At 45.1% G+C, this 22,907-nt stretch overlaps 1 protein-coding gene across 1 annotated transcript in view; it reads right to left on the reverse strand.

The window, feature by feature from the left end:
* Nucleotides 1–22,907, reverse strand: part of LOC142588865 (tectonin beta-propeller repeat-containing protein 2) — a 52,135-nt gene that overhangs the window by 28,040 nt on the left and 1,188 nt on the right. The window contains exons 3-10 of the mRNA XM_075700684.1: nt 20,885–21,007; nt 18,515–18,646; nt 14,468–14,631; nt 12,752–12,941; nt 11,085–11,340; nt 7,763–8,194; nt 2,940–3,541; nt 100–395 (exon numbers count right to left, since the gene is read on the reverse strand). Of these exons, the coding sequence (XP_075556799.1) occupies nt 100–395; nt 2,940–3,541; nt 7,763–8,194; nt 11,085–11,340; nt 12,752–12,941; nt 14,468–14,631; nt 18,515–18,646; nt 20,885–21,007 (2,195 nt within the window). The remainder of the gene's footprint in view (nt 1–99; nt 396–2,939; nt 3,542–7,762; nt 8,195–11,084; nt 11,341–12,751; nt 12,942–14,467; nt 14,632–18,514; nt 18,647–20,884; nt 21,008–22,907) is intronic.

The following is a 22,907-nucleotide window of genomic DNA, read 5'->3' on the forward strand; positions in this document are numbered from 1 at the left end:
AGGAGGAGCAATACACAATGCAACTACTGCTCTTGCAAACTCAGCTCAAATTATATTTACAGTTGTACAATTGCTACCACAACAAAAGCATGGCCTCACCAAGCGGTCACCTCGGTGACACTGACGCTGACCACATTCATGGCGACCTCGTCCCAGCCCATGGCAAGGGGCTCGTTGCACAAGGGCGAGCGCGCTGCATACAGCTTCTCCTTGTAGATGGCCCACAGTACGCTGCCCGACGGGGACAGTGCCACCCGGTTCATGGGGCGCGACCCGCTCCGCCAGGTGAACTCGCGTCCCATGAGCCGAGAGTAGTACACATTGTCTCGGCTGTCGACGCAGCATAGGTACCCATTGCACGCAGCTAACGACACCACGGGGCCTGGGCCTTTGACCTGAAGCAGAGTGAGTGAGGACAACGGAAAATAAAGTTAAACGGTGGAGTTCTAACGCCCCGAAACTGACCAGTGGGGTTTTTGCATTTTGTCCAGATCAGAATGTGGCTGCTGCAGCCGAGATCGCACGACACTACAGCGACTGAGCTGCCGTGCTAGATGCGAGTGAAGAGAGCGAAGATAAAGTTTGCTTTAGCTGGAGCCGGAATAGACCTATTTGAAAAAGATGTCAGCAATGTTTCTATGAATGGCCACGGTGCTGAGCCACACAATCTTGCTGGCAGCATTGGAAGAGCATAAGAAAACACATTTTATGTGGTGACCATTCAACCATTCAAGTTGACCATTCAACCTCGTAACCACCAAAATAAAACAGGCAACAAAGCATTATAGCCATTTAAAGGTATGTCCATGTGCAAACAGGGGCCTTGATTTTCTTGCTACTTGCATCTCTGCCAGTATATTCAAACCTCAGCAAAATGAAGCTACATCCCACATGGTAATTCGGTTGACATACGTTAATTCGACACTGACGAAATTGATCAAATTATCCGGCGGGTCGAATAAAACAAGATGCAGAAAAAAAATGCCGATACAAATCGCTGATTAATTTGACAGTAATTACCCTGCTCTAACACACCCCCAAATCAAACACGTGGTCACTTTCAATGTGTCCAAGTAAAAACTCAGGCAGAAATGACATTAACGCTTCTAAACAAAGTAGAACTCTAATGCGCACCCGACTTTTAGCGAGAAAAATGGGGAACGGTCTGATATGTGTTGCACATTTGAGACCCGTTTTCTAAAGTCAGCTTCGCTGCAATAAAGCCTTGTTAGGCGGCAAAGCATTCAAATACCATAAAGGACATTTTGGTTTCGTGTCCGATTGCATCGCGCAGGCAATTTACAGCCCAATTTTCTTAGAAAAGAAAAGGATGCACATTAGAATTGAGTAAATACTGTAATATGATGTTGTGAGCTAAGGTAATTGCTTGAAAATCCCCCTAGGGCAGACCGAAAATAGGTGTTTTTGACAGGAGATCACATGCGTTCGACATATACACTGTCCCCTAAGCACTGCCAAGACAGACGCTGCCTCAAAGGGGTTGCTCCTGGGGTACAAGGGGGTCATGCATATGCATACTGGCTGGTCAAGTTAAAATTATCCGGTGAAGGCCAACTTTAGGATCGAAATACCGAAGGTTTGGGCCCATAGAAAATGCATTAGTACTGGCTGGGACCTACAGACAGTATCAAATTAACCAGAGTCGAATAAATGGAAGTCTACTATAGTACCTCAGTTATACACGGTAATCATTACAAGTGTACACGCTGAAACTATTGGCAAAAAGAATTGTGATTGGGCCTATGCAAAAGAAATATAAGCATAGATAATGTTTCTCACAAGCCAGCAGAGAGATTCCTGTCGATTTTGATGGCCCATCGGTGGCTTGCTGTGCCAATGCATCACACATGATCTAAGCTAAATCCCAAACACATCCTTTGTTCCATCATTATTATGCAACCATGCGATGAGTGTGGTCCCGCGAGCAGCGCGTTTACTTGCTGGCTGTGGCCCAGCCAGGCCGTTCGTCAAAATGTGGAGTGTCTTGCCGAGTATTTGACATTTTTGTCGTACTAGAAGGTGCAAATTGAGTTGACAGCAAGCAAATATTCACTTTACTGTAAAGAAAATGGTCTCGAATCTTGCATTCTCGGTTTTGCTACAGCAATATGATACAGTTAAATCTCTATAGAACGAAGTCGGTAAAATCGGCAATTTGCTTAGTTAGTATACCGAAATTTCGTTGTATTGAAATTCAACCTTTTATGGAAATAAGTACGGTTGCCGATCGATTTTTCTTAAACGGAAAGAGGAGGCAGAATTTTCCGTATTATCGAGCAATAAAACAAAAGCAAGTCTGAATGAGAAAACAATTCATTTTGATGAATTTGGGAGTCGGGAACCAATGATACGGTTTCATGCCATGCGGGCGATATCTTCACATCGGCGGCACGAATTAAGCGAAGCCAGCCACACTTTCACGTGCACTCCGCCCCCATAGCTGATAGCCTCACACCTGCATTGGGATGATGTCATCAGGAAAAGCGCCGGCAGTGGGGAGTGAATGCTTCATCTGCCTCTCACTCCAACGGGTCACCGAAACTCCAGATTACGCAACCTCCAATACTAAATTAACACGGCAAGCTGGGCGAGTTGCTGATTGAACATGTTCCTATGGGTGGGCAGCGCAACCCGGACAAAAGCCAAGAAGTATAGTGTACTTCCTCTCGTCTTTCGTCTGGGCTGCACTGCCCACCCATAGGAACATCTCCAATACTAAACGCGCGGGAAGACGGCTTACATGGTGCCACACTGTCTCGGCATGCCCACTCTTTGCACAAACGGCAGATGGCCTCTAAAGCCGGGTGTGCAGCTGTGTATGCACTCAGGCGTGTGCAGCCACAGCCGAGACGCGCGCCACCTTACCCCCCAAGCACGTTTCGAGATAGCATTTGCAAAGAGCAAGCTATGAAACTCGCCTGAGCCCAGTGGAAGTCGTAGCGGGGAAAGCGTGGCTCAACGATACCGTGAAACACGACATCGGGCACAGATGACTCCGCTGACTCATACGAATCGCTTGCGTCTTTGTTCTTGCCGTAGATGTCCTCGATGGAAAGTTCTGGCTCCGAATCTGGGCTGTCCTCAGGCTCCGGATTGCTGCTGGCGCAGTCTTCTGCCCTGGCGTCGGCGCCGGCTTCGAGACCAGTTTCAGCAGCCCCGCTCGACACTGAAGCTGGGGACGGAGACAGATTGGTGGCATCGCTCGGCGCCAGCGTACTGTTGCCACCTACGGGAATGTCTAGCGGCTGGCTAGCATCCGTTTCGTCGGGGCGCTGGCGCTGCTGCTTCAGCTGGCCATAACGACTGAGAATGTGAGAGACGAGCTCGTTCTCGGAGGCGCTGTACGGTGGGGGACACTCAGATTTTTTGTTTTCCTTGTTCAACATGCTCTGGCCTAAGGGTGACGTGCCGCTGGGGCTGGCAAAGACCTCGTCATACGTGGGGACAGGAGACGGACGTTCATCTGATGTTGTCGGCAAAACCAGTGTAGGCGTACTTTGTGCTGTACTCGTGGATGAGCCTGCAAAAGAAAGAGTGAGACCGTGAGTGAGTGATCAAGTCGACAAGCGATGAGCTGGCGCTGTTTACACACATGTCGGCAATGAAGTACGCCATTGCAGGAGGCTCCAGACCAATAATAACTATCAAGGGCTTAAAAGGCCTTGCTGAGGGGTTAGTCGGCGCATACTTGACATAGTAAGCGGAAACGCAAACACACCACTGTTTTGAATGTGTCTTGATGTATAACCAAGACTTCGCCAGTACTTTTGCTTTTCCATGTTTACTAACACAGCTGCGCATACGAGCACAAGGTGTTGTATATATTTGCTCACAGATCATTGCTCAGTTGAGGCCTTTCACAGTGTGTGCACATCAGTTGTTGCAGAGCGTCACTCTGTTAACCTATTAAAACCTAGACAAAACAATACTAAAGCTCGTGAGAAAAGCCTAAGTATTACTTAGGGCTAAATTCCCTTTCAGCACACCGCAAACATTTCCTGACAATGCTATAGAACTTATAGAATAAACAGTTGGGAGTAGTGCTTGTCCCCTTTCCATTTCTTTTTGTTTAGCATGTTCGTGTAACTTATTACAGTAAAACCCTATTACTAATTCAAATATCACAGGAATAAAAAAAAATTTCCGAATCAATTGAATGTTAAATTATTGAGGGTATGAAAAGAAAAATAGAGAAATGCTTACTGCACCAACATACTCCTATTTACTGAATTACTGAGCAAATCCTGTTTCTATTTTGCAGCGCGGAAGCTGCAATTCTCAGCATTTCGTGACTGATTAGTGCTCGCACCGATGAAGGCAGGCCCTGCGGCTTCTGTCGCACGGCAACTTTGGCACACCCATGTCTTCATGTGAGACGTGGGCCTCGATAATGTAGTGATGCTTTTTCTGATGCTATGCCTTTTCGCGCTTCGTCAGTAATCAAAGCGGCGCTCTGTCCATTTTATCAATGGGATCAGCCACCCGCGATCTGTTAATAATAACAGTGGCATAGAGGCAAACGGAAGGCATCGCTACAAAACTGTGGCTATGCTTTTCACTGCCAGGCGTGCATCCCAATTATTTTTTTTTTTGCCACTGAGCCAGTCGGCAACAGATTGTCCGTCCATTGTGTTGTAGCCAGTGGGTTTGATGCCACAGGTCACGGTAGAATCACTTGTCATCCTCGACAGGTTCTGCTGTGTTTGTGACGTTGGTTGTGTTCATGACATTACTGCTTGCCGCAACCACTGCGGAGGAAACCATCGTCGCTTTCGACGCAGTCATGGATGGCGACTACGCAGTCGCCATCCACGACTATGACTTGCTACAACCGCTGTGGACGAAACCGTGGTTGTTATCGATGCGATCGTAGATGGCAGCCAAGCAGTTTAGAAGCAACGTGCGAACTGAGTAAAAACAAAACTACTCTTTGCCACAGCCACTGCAGACAAAACCATGGCAGCCATCGACACAATTATGGATGGCAAGCACACAGTTCTGAAGATAAGTGGCCAACGCACAACAAGTCAAAGCGAATTTAATGTTAGCCACAACTGTTGCAGATGAAACTGCAGCCACTATTGATGCAGTCATGGATGACGACCAAGCAGTTTAGAAGCAATGCGCACACTGAGTCGAAACAAAACTACTGCTTGGCGCGACCACTGCAGATGAAACCGTGGCAGCTATCAATACGATCATGGGTGCTGACTGCGCAGTTACGACTGCGTAGCGGTAAATGAAAGAATTAAAATTAATTAAATTATGGGGTTTTACATGACGATACCACTTTCTGATTATGAGGCACGCCGTAGTGGAGGACTCCAGAAATTTTGACCACCTGGGTTTCCTTAACGTGCACCTAAATCTAAGTACACGGGTGTTTTCGCATTTTGGGTAAATGAAAGAATAAAGGCACAAATAGGCATAAAGCGTTCGGGCATTCTTGTCACTTCCTTAAGGTTCCCAGTGATGACTACGGCAATGCGGACTCCACTGCTTTGTTTCGGTAGGATGCTAGCATCACTTTTGCTATTTTCTGCACTTCAAAGATTGTCCAAATAAAGCAGTATGCAGCCAAATACGTCTGAATTAATGATAGTTTGTTACGACTGAATAATGCATATGCCTGGTGGGACCATAAGAGAAGTGCAAATTATCCAATTTCTTTTATTAGTGACATTTGGATTAAACAAGCCTAAATTAGCGAGGTTTGACTGTACAGTGAAACCTCGTTAAACCGTAGTTGGCCGGAGCTCGGGAAAGGTACGTACTAAACGGTAGTACTGTTTAACCGAATAGCATGAGATCGCCCACTTACCTGTTGAAAACGGAACTCAGAGAGAGTGCGATGAAAGGGGAAAAAACATGCAGTATTTATTCACTTCGCGCGACAAAAGCGTTATTTTCGTTTGATGCCGCGGCGGCCTAGCACGCCGACAACAGCGGCCTCAAACTTACTGAAGCTGCGTGCCAGCTTTTCAGCCAGCCCCCTCTTCTCGGCAAACACTCGCATGGCAGATTCCTCGTTGGCGTTACATATTCTCCGTGCACGTGCGCAGTAGTGCTGCAGAAGTCCCGGGGGCGCCTTTTTTCATTACGGGTGCCGGAGTTTGGAATAATTTTCATTTGGAATAGAGTTACGTTATCGCGCCCCTATTGTCGTCGCGACGATTGCATTCATGAGGCTGACGCAACGCGCAGCTTATGCCACTGTCGGGCCTGAATCGCCCGTGCTATCGCTTTCCGTGTCGTCCTCGTCACTGTCGCTAGTCGACACTTCGGCAACAACAGAGGCAACGATGGCGAAAAGTCGAACCTCGTAGCCGACATATTTTCGCGGTCGCAGCAGCGCTGCCGAGCAACTTCTTCGCATTCCAAATGCCACACACTGTAGTCAACAGCAGATCCCTGTTGCGTGTCAGCGCCGACTTCTTCGTGTCACGTTCGATAGCACGGACGATGTCTAATTTTTCTTCCATGCTGAGCACCCGGCGTCTTTTTTATCTAAGCTTCGGAACGACGAGAGTCCTCGCTTGCACGACGCCATAACGCTCTCTGGCACCGCGTCGAAATGATGTTGATGTGGCTTCACGTGCAAACGCACAGGGCGCTTGGAGGCCGTTGTTCCGATCTCTGAGGCGTGTTGTTCTGCCGGGCCGCCCGATGGAAGCGGCGCAGCGCCGTGTTTGCGCGACGAAAAGTTCAAACGCTACGTTTTAACCGATGCGTACGCAGTAAGCTGGTACGGTCTATGCGGATACGAAACACATTATGTTCAATGGCCGCTGAGTCGGGGATTTGACTTTACTACTTTTAAAACGAAACTACTGTTTAAGCGGGTACGGTTTAACGAGGTTTTACTGTACTAGGGGTGTGCGAAGGCCAAACAGTCGATTTCAAATCGAATATACAGGGGTAATTGGAGATCGCAGGGAGAGGCCTTTGTCCTTCAGTGGACATAAAACAGGCTGGTGATGATGTTAATGATCCAATAGAATATAGAATATAAAAATTTAACCCAGAATTTATGCTTACAAATTTTGTGCAAGAAAACACAGCGCTGTGCAGGCTTGAGAGCATACTCACATAACAAGAATGTTGCAAGCTATTCATAACTTGGGCACCTCGGAATCGAGATGTACAATATGATAATACGATGTATTTTTATTAAAGGAGTCCCGAAAATCTTTTTCCACTCATAGAATGGCCTCACTATTAATGGATGTCGTCTCACGGATTGATGCCAACTCTAAGTGAAGTTATCACGCCAATACCTGGCTTTCTCTTTTCATCTGCGCTAGATCACCGGAAGCTACACAGGGGAGAAGCCAAGAGGGCAAAGTGCAGGCCAAAAGTTCAGTGTTGCCGCAGCGAAAGGGCTCATCGCGGCACGCCGTGGCAGCCAGGGTTTTTGTGTCATCGCACTAACGAAGAATAGTTAATCAATTTTAATTATCTCCAGGAATAACTGGCCTAAAGGAAACATAACAAAATTTTTTATCAGCATGAAGAACTCGACAAGATTATGAAGTTTCATTAAGATGATTAGAACAGTCTTTTTGTTACTCCAGCTAAGTGTGTGCATTTTCTAAAACCTGTGCAACATAGGAATCCTATCAGGACTTGTGTGTTTACTAGGAGCAAGGCTTTTCCATACACAAATTATAGTAAAGCCTCACTATATTGAGATACACTATAATATAGCACTATTCTACCCTACAACTCCCACTTTACATACCGTGTTTGGTCTTGCGCTTCCTGGCAGTAAAAACTATGTCATCTTCGCCCTCCGATTCGTTGGGAAACTGCATCGACTCGAAGCTCCTTGACCGATGTGTGTATGACAGCACTTCGCCAGGTGGCGTGGCTCCCTTTTCAACAGATGCCTGTTCACTGTCCAGCGCCGCTTCGGTCATGCGACTGTTGCCGCTGGCGGTGCTCCCTCGACGAGCCGTGCCGCCAGGAGAGCTGCCGCCACTGTCGCTTCCGTGCGGCCTGGGCGCCTTCTGACGGAACCAGTCCAGCACCGCGCTTCCATTTTTGTTCTTGAAGATCTGCAGCACCTGAGGGTCGGGCAGCCTGGTATCCCGGAGGAGGGCCGTGATTTCGGCCAGCGGCGTGACGATGGTGTTCTTTATGGCTGTCATGTCGGGAAGCAGCGTATCATTGTCTGGAATGAAGAGGCATGCCTGTTGTAAGGAGTCTGCAGGGCAAAATGAACCCCTTCTGGTGCTGCGTGCACATGCGAGCTGGTGCGTCAAAAAGCAATAGCGCTGATGAAAAAAGCCATATATAAAATTTTGCACATACATCAATGAAACACTTCTGATTGGACCTGTGCTGCAAGTTTGAATAATATGTGCAAAGGGCTCCAGTAAATGCTTGTGGTGTCACTATGTCGTCACGCGGTGGGTTCCCCTGTTTCATTGTTTTTCACAATGTTTTACATCAGGCACATGTCTCAAGTGGCTGGACAGGTGCTCTTCAAGTACAGTAAAACCTTGTTCATATGTTTTTAAAAAAGACTGCGAGAAAAACATACTAACCGGGAATATGTACGATCTGAAGTAAAAAAAGAAATTTGGAGGGCTCAACTATTGTTAACATCTAAGTAAGTGTCGCATCAATCGTTGCGGCATGAGACGACGTCAATGCGCCTCAAGCTGGTGATGCTCCGGCGGCCCGAGGCGCGTTTTGCTGTTTTACTACTGCGTGGTGTTTAAGAGGGCGAAGGGAAACCAAAACAAAATCGAGCTGGTGGAAGACGCCGGATGCCGCCGAAGCGAAACATGATTCCCATATCGTGCCGCCTGCAGCAGGGAACCAACGGCAGTGCGTTTGGATTATCGTCTACTAGAAGCGTGCAGTACGCTACCAATGGCACTACGCACCACACGATGTAAAACAGATAGGTGAATATGCTTATCACAATAGGTTCGGTGGCAACAGCTGCGAATGCGGCGTGCGACGACCCGGCCGGAGGTATACTGGTACCAGAATAAGAAACTGTACGCGTCGCCATTTTCACGTGACACGGGAAGCTATATACTGTTTTTGATCGCACACGCTTCGCACCTTTTCTTGTTCACACGAGATCTAGCGGCTGAAAAACGCATACAATCGCAGTCTGCAGCAGTGAATGGCCATACGTTTTGGTTATTGCTTATTAAAAACGTGCGCTACGCTTTTGACAGCCCCACGTGCTGTGTTACAGATTGGCGAGGATGCTTATCGCAACAGAATTGGCGGTGGTAGCTGTGAATGCCACGTGCGACGACCCCGGAGAAGATTTCCTGGTATACTGAAATGACAAAGTGAGTGTCCGTCTGTGCTTTGATGAGAGACGGGCGGGCGAGCATTGTGGTAAAACTGCCACGGTGGGCAGCTATATACTGTTGTCGACCCCGCGCACCCGGCGCACTTTCGTGTTTACATGGGATCTAGCGTCCGGAAAATGTATCATACGATCGTAGTTTCGGGAGGTACTAAATGTTGGTGCCGAAAGAGTTTGTTTTCTGGGAACGCATGAACCAGTAAAAAATGATCACAACCCTATTGGGTCATCTTTATGTTCTCGATTGCTAATGTTGCCGCCGGGAAAACTCATGTAATGGGAACGCATCAACGAGGTTATACTCTATATGCTAGACGTGAAATACTTGATGTTCTCATATCTGATGTTCCTGTAGAGTGCTGTCGCATGGAGTCCAGATTTTGTAAACTTGACAAAGCATGTGGAAGAATTGAAAATTCTTGTTCTGTTATGCAGCTGTACACTCTTAATGATTCTGAAGAAGCAGAAAATCAGATGATAACTAATACCCCACTACATGAAGCACTTTCGATCATGATCGAGCGCGATCGAGACTGAATTCCTGCAATGAGATTGGCTTTCTTCTGCAGATTGCAAAAAAGAGCTAATTGCAGTCAAGATATTAGACCTTGATCGGGCTTGATCGTGACTGAAAGTGCCCCGTGCAACTGGGGTATAAATTTTTGGATAGACAGAAGTATTTCGCACCTGAAGGGGTTAAAGTTCCAAGTTAAAAAGAAAACATGAAATTAGCGTTTGCTGTGGTGAGGTATAGTGGTGCCACCTAGTACGCACTCAGCGAATGACAGCTCTTGCCTGCAAGATTTTGCTGCGCAATTTTATGCCATTCCTCGCTTTATTCTTCTGCTTGATTAGACATATGACACACAAGAGGCTTCGGACAAGATGACAAAAACCAGTAAAAACACCGAGTATGACTTGCTCTTGCAAGTAAAATGTATAATGGGACAAGACAGGACAAGGAAGTCAGATGTGCAACTTCATTCTACTTGTCTTGTGTTCTCTGTTTTGCCAATTCACGATCACCTTCAATCTCTTATCAACCATCCCTGAGCAGTTCTTTTTAACCTGCTAAAAAGGCAAGAGCGCACATCTGCACCGCACACATGTAGTTTTTATTACTATGTAGTAGGCCTGCACAAACTCCGTTGAGATGAATTCTGCAACCAGCTGAAAAGTTTTGAGGACCTCTACTTGGGTGCCCATTTGTACAACTGAGAACAGTTGAACTGGCCGCAAGACAAACAGGCTTCCAGGCTCCATCTTGTTATTCTTAAACAGACTGAGCGGCATTCATTTCTCTCTCTTATTTCGGAACTGCACTTCCCAACACTACCTATGTTGCCACTGCTAGCATTGATCCACAGACGTTCTCTTAACACGAGAACATTTAACACAGCACATTCTGAAATTGTATTTGAGCAAAACCCCGAACTGCTGCTTGTGCAACTTTTGTGAAGTAGTTGCCTTTTTTTTTTTCACTTGAGCACTTGTGTTTTAATATACATCTTGTTCAATGAACAACACATTGTGGTGCACTTTCATTCCCCACAATAAAACAGCTGGAAAAAGGCTCACCCAGTATTGTACAATAACAGCTACAACATTGGTACTACTACTACTACTACTACTACTACTACTACTACTACTACTACTACTACTACTACTACTAGTGATAATAAAAAAAAGAAAAAAAGAGTATTTCTGTACAGAAGGTAGGAAGTACCTTCCGGTTGGTCCCATATGTCCTCCGGGTGGGCAGCGAGCCTGACAATGTGACGCTTTGCCTGAAGCACGAAGATCTCTTCTTCGCAGATCGCAATGTCGGTGATATTTACAAAACCGGGGCACACAACCACCAAGGACCTCACAGCAGGGTCCACCACAAAAAACGTCTCTGAGCTCCACGTCAGCAGGAGGCGCTTCCGGTACGGCTTCAGCAGTCCGAATTGAGAGTCGGGAAGCTTCTCCAGGTAGGACTCCTAGGTGGTAGAAGACAAGGTAATGCGTAATATTGAAACAACATTTTGGTGCTAAGTTTGAACAACAAAAAAATCCACGATTTTCCACGTTTCTTACATGACTAAGCATGTAATATCATTACCACTGTTCTCGATTGTGCGTGCCTCACTTTCTTGGTTACGTGGAATCTACCAGGCAGAAAACATATGATTGGCGATGTACTAAACGTTGGTGCCAAAAGATCGAATTTTCTGGGAATGCATGAACCAGTAAAATAGAAGCGCAACTGTACTGGATCATTTTTTGTGTTCTCGACTGCAAACGTTGGTGCTGGGACATCATATATAAAGGGGTATTATCAATTAGGTCCTACTGCATGTGCACTTTATTAATGATGATTTATCTTTAGATGCAACACACAAGCAGCAGCAAACACAGAACAGCAATAAGAAGTAACACATTGTCTTTAGGTAACAGTGACTTCTTCAGCGAGTTTCCAAATTCGCCTGCGTCAGGAACTTGTCTGAATAAATTTGCTCCAAGCTGCAGTTATCCCTATGGCGTAACCAAAAGACTTCCAAGGGCATGATCGGAGACCAGTGAGCAAAACTTTTTCATGGACAGAATCCATTTTTTAATGAGTAGCATTATATGGTAAGTCGCTCAAAAAGGTCCATGTGAAGCCAGAAAATCAGTTTCCCAATAAAGAGTGAGAATGTGCGGTTTAAGCACATTGTGTGCGCGGTTCGTACCTGCTGTCCGAAGAACATGACGAAAGACATTGCTCGCGATAACAACAGGCGTGCTGGCACAAAACATTCCACCAACCCATCTACTTTTGCTATTCCCCATACACTATAGGTAGAAAGGAGGTTTTAACATAGGCCAGAAATGCCTACGCCTGTACTAAAAGGAGGATAGCAAGCTGTATGGGTTGCCCTGGTAAGCATCCGATTAGTGAGGATGGATGGTGACTGAAGGGGATTCAAAACAAGAGGGTGCGCCACTTGTGCATTAATTATGCATGCACGCACAGCGTCCCGCTTCTGCTGCCTATGACAGCATTAAGGCGTTGGTGATGGCGTGTCAGGCATCACGCAAACAGATTACTGGAACTTTCCTGCACTGGAACTGTCGAAGACATGCATAGCATTATATGGCAGTTAGCGTTTTGTGGAATGCATATGTTCGATAATGTGAATAAGAGCATCTCTCTGCTCGTACTCCTCACACATATGTAAATAAATAATGCATACTACATTAGCAGAACACCCATGCATATTATTATTATGACCATATGCAACACCACTACAACCACCATATAATGCTATGCATATCTTGGACAGTTCAAGTTCAGGGAGGCTCCGCTTAATATTTTTTTTTTTTTTGATGTGCCAAAACATTAGTAAGCATTAAAAACCCAAGTCTTACTTTTGGTAGGCTCAGCATCTGTGGCCGGAAGTATTCCTGCTTCAGAGAGTCTCGAAGCAACAGCGTCTCTAAGACAATGCCATCTGGTGTGCCTTTCCATAGCCGCATTCCGGGACGGCATGCCCAGACAGTCACCTGCCGTTCACCGTAAGACTGTGGGGGTGCAAAGCATGCTCCAAAGTTGCTATTACTGCAAAAAAATTAAAAAATACGAATAAAAAATAAATAAATAAATAATAATAATATTAAACGAAAGACCAACGAAATACTTTCCAGCAACTCCTCTACATCTTTCTTTTTAAATTTACTAACACTTTAAGAGTGACAGTGATAGATATGTCTGTTCCCTCCCTCTCTTGTGTTTTTCCTTGTTTGGCTGTTCTGAGCACATTGTGCAACCACATAGTAGCCATAACAGCAACGAGAGCTGTTCAGGACTAGCTTTAAAGCACTGGACTTGACTCAAGAGTTTAAATAAATCACTGTGTCATGCAGTTTTTCTGCCAATATCAACATCATTCTTTTTTCCTCCTTTCCCAGCGCAGAGTAGCCAGGCAAAAGCGTACTAGCTCAGGCCGACTACTCAGTACCGTATTTACTCGATTCTCCCATGCCCTACGATTGCAAAAGTACACCAGATTTTTCTAACCAGAAATGCAAAATGCAATGTCCTCAAATGTAACATGCACCCAAGTTTTCATACCTATTCCATTCAATTGTAAGGCTTAATGTCCTAAACTGCCCAGTTGGCTATGAAGAATATGTAATGTAATGGAGTACTCTAGATTAATTTTGACCACCATGGTTTCTTTAATGTGCGCCCAAGGCCCATTACACAAGTGTTTTTACAGTTCGTTCCAAATGAAATGCAGCTGTCGCTGCGGGGAATTGAACCCATGACCTTGCGCTTGGCAGCACAGCTTTTGATGGTTGACTCACCAGCTCTTCATGATAATATAAAGACAGAGAGTTGTGACAATTGTTCTCACTTGGAAAAAGCAAACTTAGCATGCCCAAACTACAGTAGAGTGGGCATCGCTAATCGTTACTTTCGCAGGCATTCTGATCACTATTGGCCGGCTAGGGCATGTCATTTTCGGTGTCACCAGTGGCATTTAGGGTACTGCCTTTTAAACACCCTGAATACCACGGCAGCTTAATATAGTGTCCAGAATGTGCTACAGCCTAACAGACTAATGGAGCGGGCACAAACTACTGAAGCTTCTACGGCTGCAGAGACGTGCCAATTGTATTGCATTACAGTAACCTTTAATGTGTAGGACAATAGCTTGTCACTATTGCAATCTTTGTTTAATACTCGAATCTAATGCGGGTGCAATTTTTTTTCCAAATTTCTTCTGGGACGCAAAGTTCCCATCAGAATCGAGCAAATATGGTACAACCTCTCTTATTAGGCCACTGCTCCAAAGAAGCAGAGTCTCAGGCTGGAAGCAATGTTTGTCAGTTTCCAACGTCTTTGTCCATGTCTTTGTCAACTGCCAACATTTTGGACATGTCCCTCGTTGGAAACGTTGACTCCAACCTAAGGCATTCCCTGTTCAACCGCTGCTGACCCACTTCGGGTCTCTGATCTTCCCGTAAACATCCGTCTCCTTTGAATTTCACGAGGAAATGTGACTTGTCTTAATTTTCCAAGTGCGGTTAGAAAAAAATGATGGTCAGTCATTAACTAGCAGGAGCATCAAGATTCCTTACGACTTTCTCTCGTGGTTACCGAGCTGGACCACTTTGGTGCTCTCCTTTGCGCAGTGGCAGATGACTGTTCTTTTCGTTGTTGAGATTAGGAGACTCTGAGGCACGTAGTCCAGCTGGATCACAGGGTGCTCTTCCTTGTGGACCTCCTTGCTCCTACACAAATGCTGGCGAGGAGAAATAAAGAAATAAAATAAAAGACCTCCGCTGTAAGACACTGCAATGGCTTGGCCATTGGATTGGATTGGAGCCAACTTTATTTATGCCTGCAGTTGGGCGCTCACGCGCCCCGAAGAGGGTCTACGTCATCTACGAAGTCGCCGTTACTTGGCAAGGATGCTTAGCCAGGATGCATGCTTGCTAGGCACAAGACTTAAAGGCAAATAATTTCTCGCATACCGATTGTTGCATCAGCAGGAGAAAGAGGTACACATGACTTGCTCCACTCCAATTTCGCACAGAGGTATGCACCATTCTGCACAAAGTTTAGTTTAATACCCCATTTGTGGGCATTACCCACCAGTTGCATTAAAGGGATCCAGAACCACCCCTTTGGCTCAGCGAAAAAAACAGTCTACAGATAGCATACGCTGTTGTGAACACCTCGGCCAAATTTTGCTATCATGCGTGGTGTGTGGAGCTTGCAAGCCAAACGCGAAGTCACCTTTTTTTCTCAAATGCTTTCTTTTCAAGAAAAGTACTCTTCGCTCTATTCAGGCTGCTTTCTTTTGTAACATATCAAATTCACATCCGTGGCTGCTATTGGCCAATAGTTCCCATCAATCAAGAAGGGTGCTTGGATCGCTGTGCTATTTCCTACTGTTACTGTGTATATTAAACAGGCTCAAGTAAACAAAAATCTGCTTTCGAATTTTTATAAGAATTACGTTCTTCTAAAAGAAGCCGCCTGTGTAAGAACTTTGGCCACCCTGCTTATCGGTGCTAAGATTTATTTATTTTTTATTTATTCGGTGTACCTACATCACCTGTGTGGCATTGTAGGGGGGGGGGTTAAAATACAGAGGTTACCATGAAAAAATGTTTAAGATCAAAAGAATAAATACATCAGTAAATGCAACATCGGTTAAGCAATGAAATTCGCAACAGCAGAAGACAAACTAACAAAGAGTACAATAACTTCTAGAGCAACGAAAATGGGACAACAGTGCACACAGTAGTGTATGTTCAGAAATGAATAAAACAACATTCAAAGAACATAGCTCTGAGTAGCATTTTCAATACTAGACGCTGCCATCACTTTATCAGGGAGCTCATTCCAATCATTAATCGTGTGAGGAAATAATGAATATTGAAACACATTGGTACAGAGATTGCCGGGTCTCGCTAATTTCGACTAGCTTTTAACACTCAGCTAGCCTCAAACCATGTGAAACTTAAGGTCAGACCCCATGCATGCCTGCCAGTGCCTGCTCACTCCTGGCAGGACAACTTGGCTGACGTCGCTTTGTATTGAGCTGTTGACAGTGCTTCAAAATGTGCAAGTTGGATGTGGCTAGTACTATCGAGCGGGGGTGCAGGACGAAGTCGGCCCACACCATGTATGTAGCATGGCCAGACATGATATGAGCGCGAGATAGATATGAGGTATGAGATAGATATATATATAAGCATGAGTGCGCACTCAAGCCCTGTCGTGCACAAAGCACACACTGCGCATACACACTACAGTTACACGTAGCTGCGGACTGCTACGTAGCGTAGATACTGTGGCCGCCGCAAGGTGCCGTGACGAGTTTGCTCAGTGCAAAGTGTCTAGCTGAGGTCAACAGCATTTGCTGGGTCATAGGCACCAAAACTGGAAGTAGTGGTGGCTATGTGAACATCCAAAATCAAACGAACTGCCCGCCACGGTGGTAGAGTAGGCAGAACGTTGTGGGCAAGCCCCGCTCCGCCGTGGCCTTCAGAGCGCAAGGCATTGAAGAAAGAGTGGAAGCACCACGGAGGGGATCATACGCGACCTTTGATTGTCAATAAGTTTACTTTTTCTGAAGGCAGTGAAGTACTTTTTGGGGCAAAGTATTTCTGAAATAGTCTAGCTACAAATGTACCTATTTCTTGACTTCAACAAAAAGTGGTTCAGGGCCTCTTTTGATAGGCCTTGCCTGTGGCAATGCCATTTAAAAATTATCAATCTCTCCACGAGGGAATGGTTGCGCCACCTGTCACGGCTACGGTGAGCATCATGTTCTCAATGTGGTTAAAAAAAAAAAATTAGGGTGCTCCAGCACTTGCCAGTATTTGCTCAATGGTTTCGAGGTCCAAAACCTTCATCTAATGCAAAAAATAAAAAGAAAGTCGAAAGTGTCACATCATTACTGTTTTAGAGAAAGCACAAAGAAATGATGAGTAAAATAATCAAAAATATGTGCCAAAGACACGATCTGATTATGAGGCACACAGTAGTGGGCGACTTCATGTTAATTTTGACCACCTGGTATTCTTTGACTTGCAGCCACTGCACAGTACACAGGCGCTTTGGTATTTTGCCACCATTGCAATGTGACTGCCGCGACTGGTATCAAAATCCTGAGCTCGCGCTCAGGAGCATAATGCCATAGCTATTGAGCTATTAGGTAGGAAATATTAACGGCATAGTACTAGATTCAAGTGGCTCTTCTTAAGCGCTGCGTTTTGGGCGAGTTGGTTGTACGCGGTTCGTATTAGACTTTTGCGTGCATAAAGACGACGTCAAACGAAGAAGGGACACACAACATGCGCATGTTGTGTGTCCCTTCTCCGTTCGACGTCCTGTCTTTATGTGCGCAAAAGTCTAATAAGAACCTCTTCTTGATCTCCAGTAATATCTGCCAAACCCTAAACCTGGCCTCAAGTGCAGTAAAACCTCGTTGATATGACCCCGTTTCGTACGATTCCCGGCCACCAATGTTCGCAATTGAAAAGACAATAAAAAGAAATTGACCCAGTACAGTTACGCTTTTTCTCATCAGTTCATACGTTCTCGGGAAACACGTTCTTTCGGCATTAACGTGTAGTACATCGTCAAACTGCAATCACATCCGTCTGCTAGATCCCACGTAAACAAGAAAAGGTGTGAGGCACGTGCAATTGAGAACAGCAGCCACTCGCCGCAGCCACTTTCCTGCAATACTTGCCCACCCGTCTTATGCGAAAACGACGGCACGCACTCATTTTCCCATTCTGGTACCAGGAAACCTCCTCTCAGGTTCTCGCATGCCGCATCTACAGATATCGCCACCAACCCTAGTGCCATAAGTGTCTTCAATTATCTGTATCACAGCCCACAGAGCGTAGTGCAGTTGGAAGCGTACTGCCCGCTTTTAATACGCGATAACTCTAACATGTTGCTCATTTCCTGCTGGAGGCGACGCCAAGTGAGTGCCATGTTTCGCCCTGGTGGCATAGTAGGCATCGTGTTCCGGTGTCGCTCACCAGCTCGATTTTGTTTCGGCTTTCCGGCATCGTCTTAAAACACAATAGATTAGAAAAATGACAACATGCATCTGGGGTTGCATGGGTCCTACAAGTTTCATGTACGTTGGCGTTTCATGCCACAATGATTTCAGCCGAGTGGGCACGTCAAAACTTCCCACCAAGATGACCCACTCAAAGAAGCTGCTGACCCAAACTGAATTCGAGGAGTGTAAACGTAAGCTTGCCGAAGTTACAAAAACGGTGCACTTCTCAGGCCCCACCAATTCAGTGTGCCCCAGCATCTCGTGCTGCAACAATTCGCACAATGCTTCACTTTACATAGATATCAGCTACAGTTGCATCTGTCAAATTTTTCAGTGACTTTAGGTTGTACATTTTCCAGGACAGTATGTCTTTTCCTCACATTTTTTTTTTTCCAGAAACTTATGAACAAGGTTCTACTGACTGCATTTCTTCATTCAGCAGCACAGCACTCCATTGCTCTAGGCAGAAATGACAGGGGCTGTACTTCTATAGCAACATTTTTTTGTGGCATTTTCTTGTAATTTTCTCCATTCTAGTTGTCAATTGGCAGATCTACACGGTCTTTCTCTGGACAGCTCCAAACGCACTTACCTGGTCATAATCTATTTCCGTACATGTGACGCATCCTCTCGCATCGCCGCTGTAAAACTTCATGGCGTTCGGACTCCAGCAGACACTCGTGACGGGTGCGCGGTGAACATCTTGAATTATGTACTTCTCCATCTGAAATCAACCAGAACAGCCCTTCAGCTGGAGCTTCAGTGGCGTTTGTTTAGCCATTATTATCAATAGCAGCAACCTATCTTTTCTGTGAATTTCTGTGAAGCATTTCTGTGAATTATATTGCCTTTCAGACAGCATAAGAAGTCTAGTTTCAAATGGCGTAAATATACAGTGGCCTCCGAGCGAAATATTACGTATTACATACGAGTACAGATATGTACCGAAAAGCAAGCAAAGGCAGATGTTTTTTTTATGCCAAAATGCATGAAACATGAGTAGATATGTCATGACAAGCTTGTAAGAGCAGATTTTTTTTATACCATAACTAAAAAAAAATGTTTTGCATTACCACTTGCTGCAGATGTTGCAGAACCCATAATATAGAGAACCAGTGTGGCTCTTCGGAATTCATTACCTTTGGGATTTGCCGGTGCCTACAGCACCCTGAAAACCTCGAAGGTCATGGACTGCAGTTTGTGCTGTATCTGCTAAACAGTGGGTGCACATATCTATTTAGTTGCTAATGAAAGGCCATCACCAAGAAAATTGAGGCAATTATCGGCCCTGTAGCTTTGTCAAGATAGCTTGAATGGCATATACAGCGTTTTTATAATTAATTTAGCCAAAGTAAAATTACACTGAAGTTCGCCTTTGAGCTCACAAAGAACAATATGCCTGTCAGAGAGAACATAGATCATCCACAGATGCATATAAACAGACGCATACAAACAGATGCAATAGCATTAAAAAAGTTATGCGATCCCCCACACGGTGGGAATCGGTGTAAACGAAGCTTTCGGTAGTGCTCATGTTAAGTGGAGGCGATTTTGACGTTGAACATTGAAGTTATTGAGCGCTTGGAGTAATACGACAGTGGTGAGGTGGGCATTTCCTTTGTTTGCATCACTTGTGTTTGTCCACGTAGTACACAGAACACACAGCGAGATATGTATGCTTTAATGGGCAATTGTTTATAAATTGGCGAGAAGGTTAGCACTATCACTGCCTCACACAGTGCAATGCACCGTGGCAGATGTGTTGAAAATTAATTACAGTGCTTTACGTGTCAAAACCAGAATCTGATTATCAGGCACGCTGTAGCGGGAGACTACGGATTAATTTTGAATACTTGGTTTTTTTTTAAATGTGAACCTAAATCTAAGTACATGAGTGTTTTTGCATTTCGTTCCCGTCGAGATGCGGCCAATGCAGTCGGGACCAAACCTGCGAGCTCGAGCAATGCCATAGCCACTATGATACTGTGTCGGGTACAGAAGTATTGATTTGATGGTTGGCCGCTTTTGAAGTGTCGTCTTAACACTGCAGTACTTTAATGGGGCTTTGCGTCTGCATGCCCTGTGTTAGTTCACAGCAGGACTAATTTGCACAATGTTTGTTTGTCAGAAATAGCAGAAACATAGCCTATGGTACTTTGAATTTACATTTATCCACTGGTCCACAACCGTTACCACGTGTAGTAGTAGAGTTTTCTCTTTTGAAGAGAGCTCAAACAATGCTTGCTTTCTAACATTGCATTTGCCCCTCTCCCACGCCTTGTAGGCGAGCTGCCACGAGCGAAGAGCTGTAAGGTCATTCATTCGTTTCATGACTACGTAGGTGACTGAATGGGTAAGGCATCCGGTTCTACCCATTCTCTGCCGCCTTTTTCTACTTCCTCTCCATACTGTTGCATGTGAGCATAAAAGCAAGCACTGCAACTTCTACAAAGCTCTTGCAGGGAGAGGGCATTGTGGCGGCTCCCAGGGAGCTACAGAGGGCACTGTGGCCACGCTCACCCAAAACGAGCCATGCTTTTTGACATTGCCTATCTTTCCTCCCACACTCCTACCGTGTGCTTTCAACCACCTCCTGACACAGCGTGCAATGCAGCGACCACAGCAGCAGCAGTGGAAAAGTCTAAGGAAGAGGCAAAGAAAGCTTTGCTTTAAAAGCAGACAGGACGATTGTTCGGCTAACATTACAGTAAACCAGCAAGCAATGCGCGCTTGCTGCCAGTTTATGCTGCACTTGTAAGGGTTTGCGACAGAAAGAATGAACAGCTTAACAGACGACACTTGCGTTTCCGTGCTTCGTGAGCATGCACTTAACGCTTGACAGTCTCACAAGTTCACCTTATTGCAAACTGCTGGAGTACAGAAAAGTCGGTACTGATGTAGACTAGCTATATATTGTTTGCACATTTGCACCAGCTTGGCCAGCACTTGGCCTTGAACATACCTTCGACTGCGTCCCCGTCATAGGAATCTGGTAGGCCACGCAGAGGCCACTTTGGCAGCCCACGCCCAGCATGAAGTCCACGGATGATATGAGTGATATGGAGGTGATGGCATCCAGCATTTCCTAAAAGTAGTTCCAGTTTGCTCATCAGATGGGAAACAATGCTGAAATCTCATATTCATCATCAACAGACCTATTTTATGTCTATTGTAGAATGAAGGCCTCTCCCATCGTTCTCTAGTCAACAATGTCCTGTACCAGCTGACACCACCCGATGCCTGCGAAGTCCCCAACTTCATCTCGCCACCCACTTCTCTGCCACCCCTGCCTACACCTCCCTTCTCTTGGCACCCGTTCTGTAACTCTATAAGACTCCTGCATGGTTATTTAGCCCTATGCATTACATGGCCAGCTCAGCTATATTTATTCCTCCTATTCCCAGCTAGAATATTGGCTACCCCCATTTGCTCTCGAATCAACACCACTGTCTTTTAATGGCTCTTAACGTTATGCCTATCATTTTCTGTTTCATCACTCCTTGCATGGGCCTTAACTTCTCAAGCTTCTTTTGTTATCCTCAGTTTCTGCCCCAAGTGTTAGTACCAGATGAATGAAATGACTGTGCACTTTTTTTTTGAAGGATTGTGTTTAGCTGCCAGTCGTGACTTGGAAAAGCCTGTCCGTAAGCGCCCAACCCATTTTTATTTTTCTGTAAATTTCTTTCTCATGACGTGGGGCTGCCAGTGACTAATTGACCTAAATAAACATACTCTTGCACAGCCACTAGAGGCTGGCTCCCAATTACGAATTATCATTCTTTTGCTGGGCCATTAAGCATTACATTAGTCTCCTGCACATTAACCTTCACCTGTTCTTACACTTAGATGGCTAAGGTCCTCAATCATTTGTTGCAAGTCCATCTCTAGCCTTGCTGAACTCTCATGTTATATATAAAGAAAAATTTCGCAATGCATATATTGGACGTTGTGTTCCCCTCTGAGCCTTCTATTTCCTATTGCAATCCAAATTATACAATGGCAGTTTTTACATAAGTTCTTATTAATGACAGCTATATTATAAGCACTGAAGACCCATCGTCTGCTCAAATACAACCATTAAATGTACAAAGCAGCACCTCTTTGCAAGTTGACAAAATAATAACACTACATTTTATTTACCTAAATAGATGGATGAAGACATAACTTTATGTGGAAAGCCGGTACATTGATGCAGCATCCTGGTTCATTTAGTGGCATTTGAAATGTACTGTATCCATGCTTTCCATTGTCAGTGACAGTATAATGGTGTCACATTAATTGATGTCAATTTTCTCAAGAGGCAACAGCAACAAGATGATTAGACCGTTGACTCAATTATGAAGTGAATTTTCAAGGTCATCACATATGGCACAACTTCCAAAAAAAAAAAAAACACGTTAAAGTCAGTCCGTTAATTTTACTGTGGAAGAGGCATCAGGAGATGGAGTCAAAACTCAGCTCACTAGGCCATTCTATCACTACAACTGCCACAAGGTTCATTTTCATTAGCATTTGCAAGCAGTTGCAATGCAAACATTCACCAACACTGTCGATTAAATTTCTCGCAACTAGCAACAATTAGTCGCCATGGTTGTGATGCTTGTTTCTTCCTGCTCAATGCAATAACATCGAGATATGTGTGTTGCGCATTCACTCACAGTTCAACCCCTCTATCACTACACCTGCTGAGACGATTCATTAGCGACAACGAATAGTTAGATTGTAAACAAGTGGTCACGGTTGTGATGTACGTCTGCCAATGCTTAATGCAAGAGCACGAAGAAATGTGTGCTGTGCATTCCAACTGAGGCTGGGGGCCGTATATTTCCTTGACCAATTTCGTAAATAGTTTCGTGTTTGTCTTATGTAACATGCAGCATTGTGACATGATGTGAAACATTGACCAGTGATGCAACATCCGTCATTGCAGCAATGAGTCTGCTGTCTTATCCAACGAATGTGCACTGAAAATTATATCTCTAAAA

The sequence above is a fragment of the Dermacentor variabilis genome, chromosome 7 (assembly GCF_050947875.1).
Source record: "Dermacentor variabilis isolate Ectoservices chromosome 7, ASM5094787v1, whole genome shotgun sequence".
NCBI lineage: Eukaryota > Metazoa > Arthropoda > Arachnida > Ixodida > Ixodidae > Dermacentor > Dermacentor variabilis.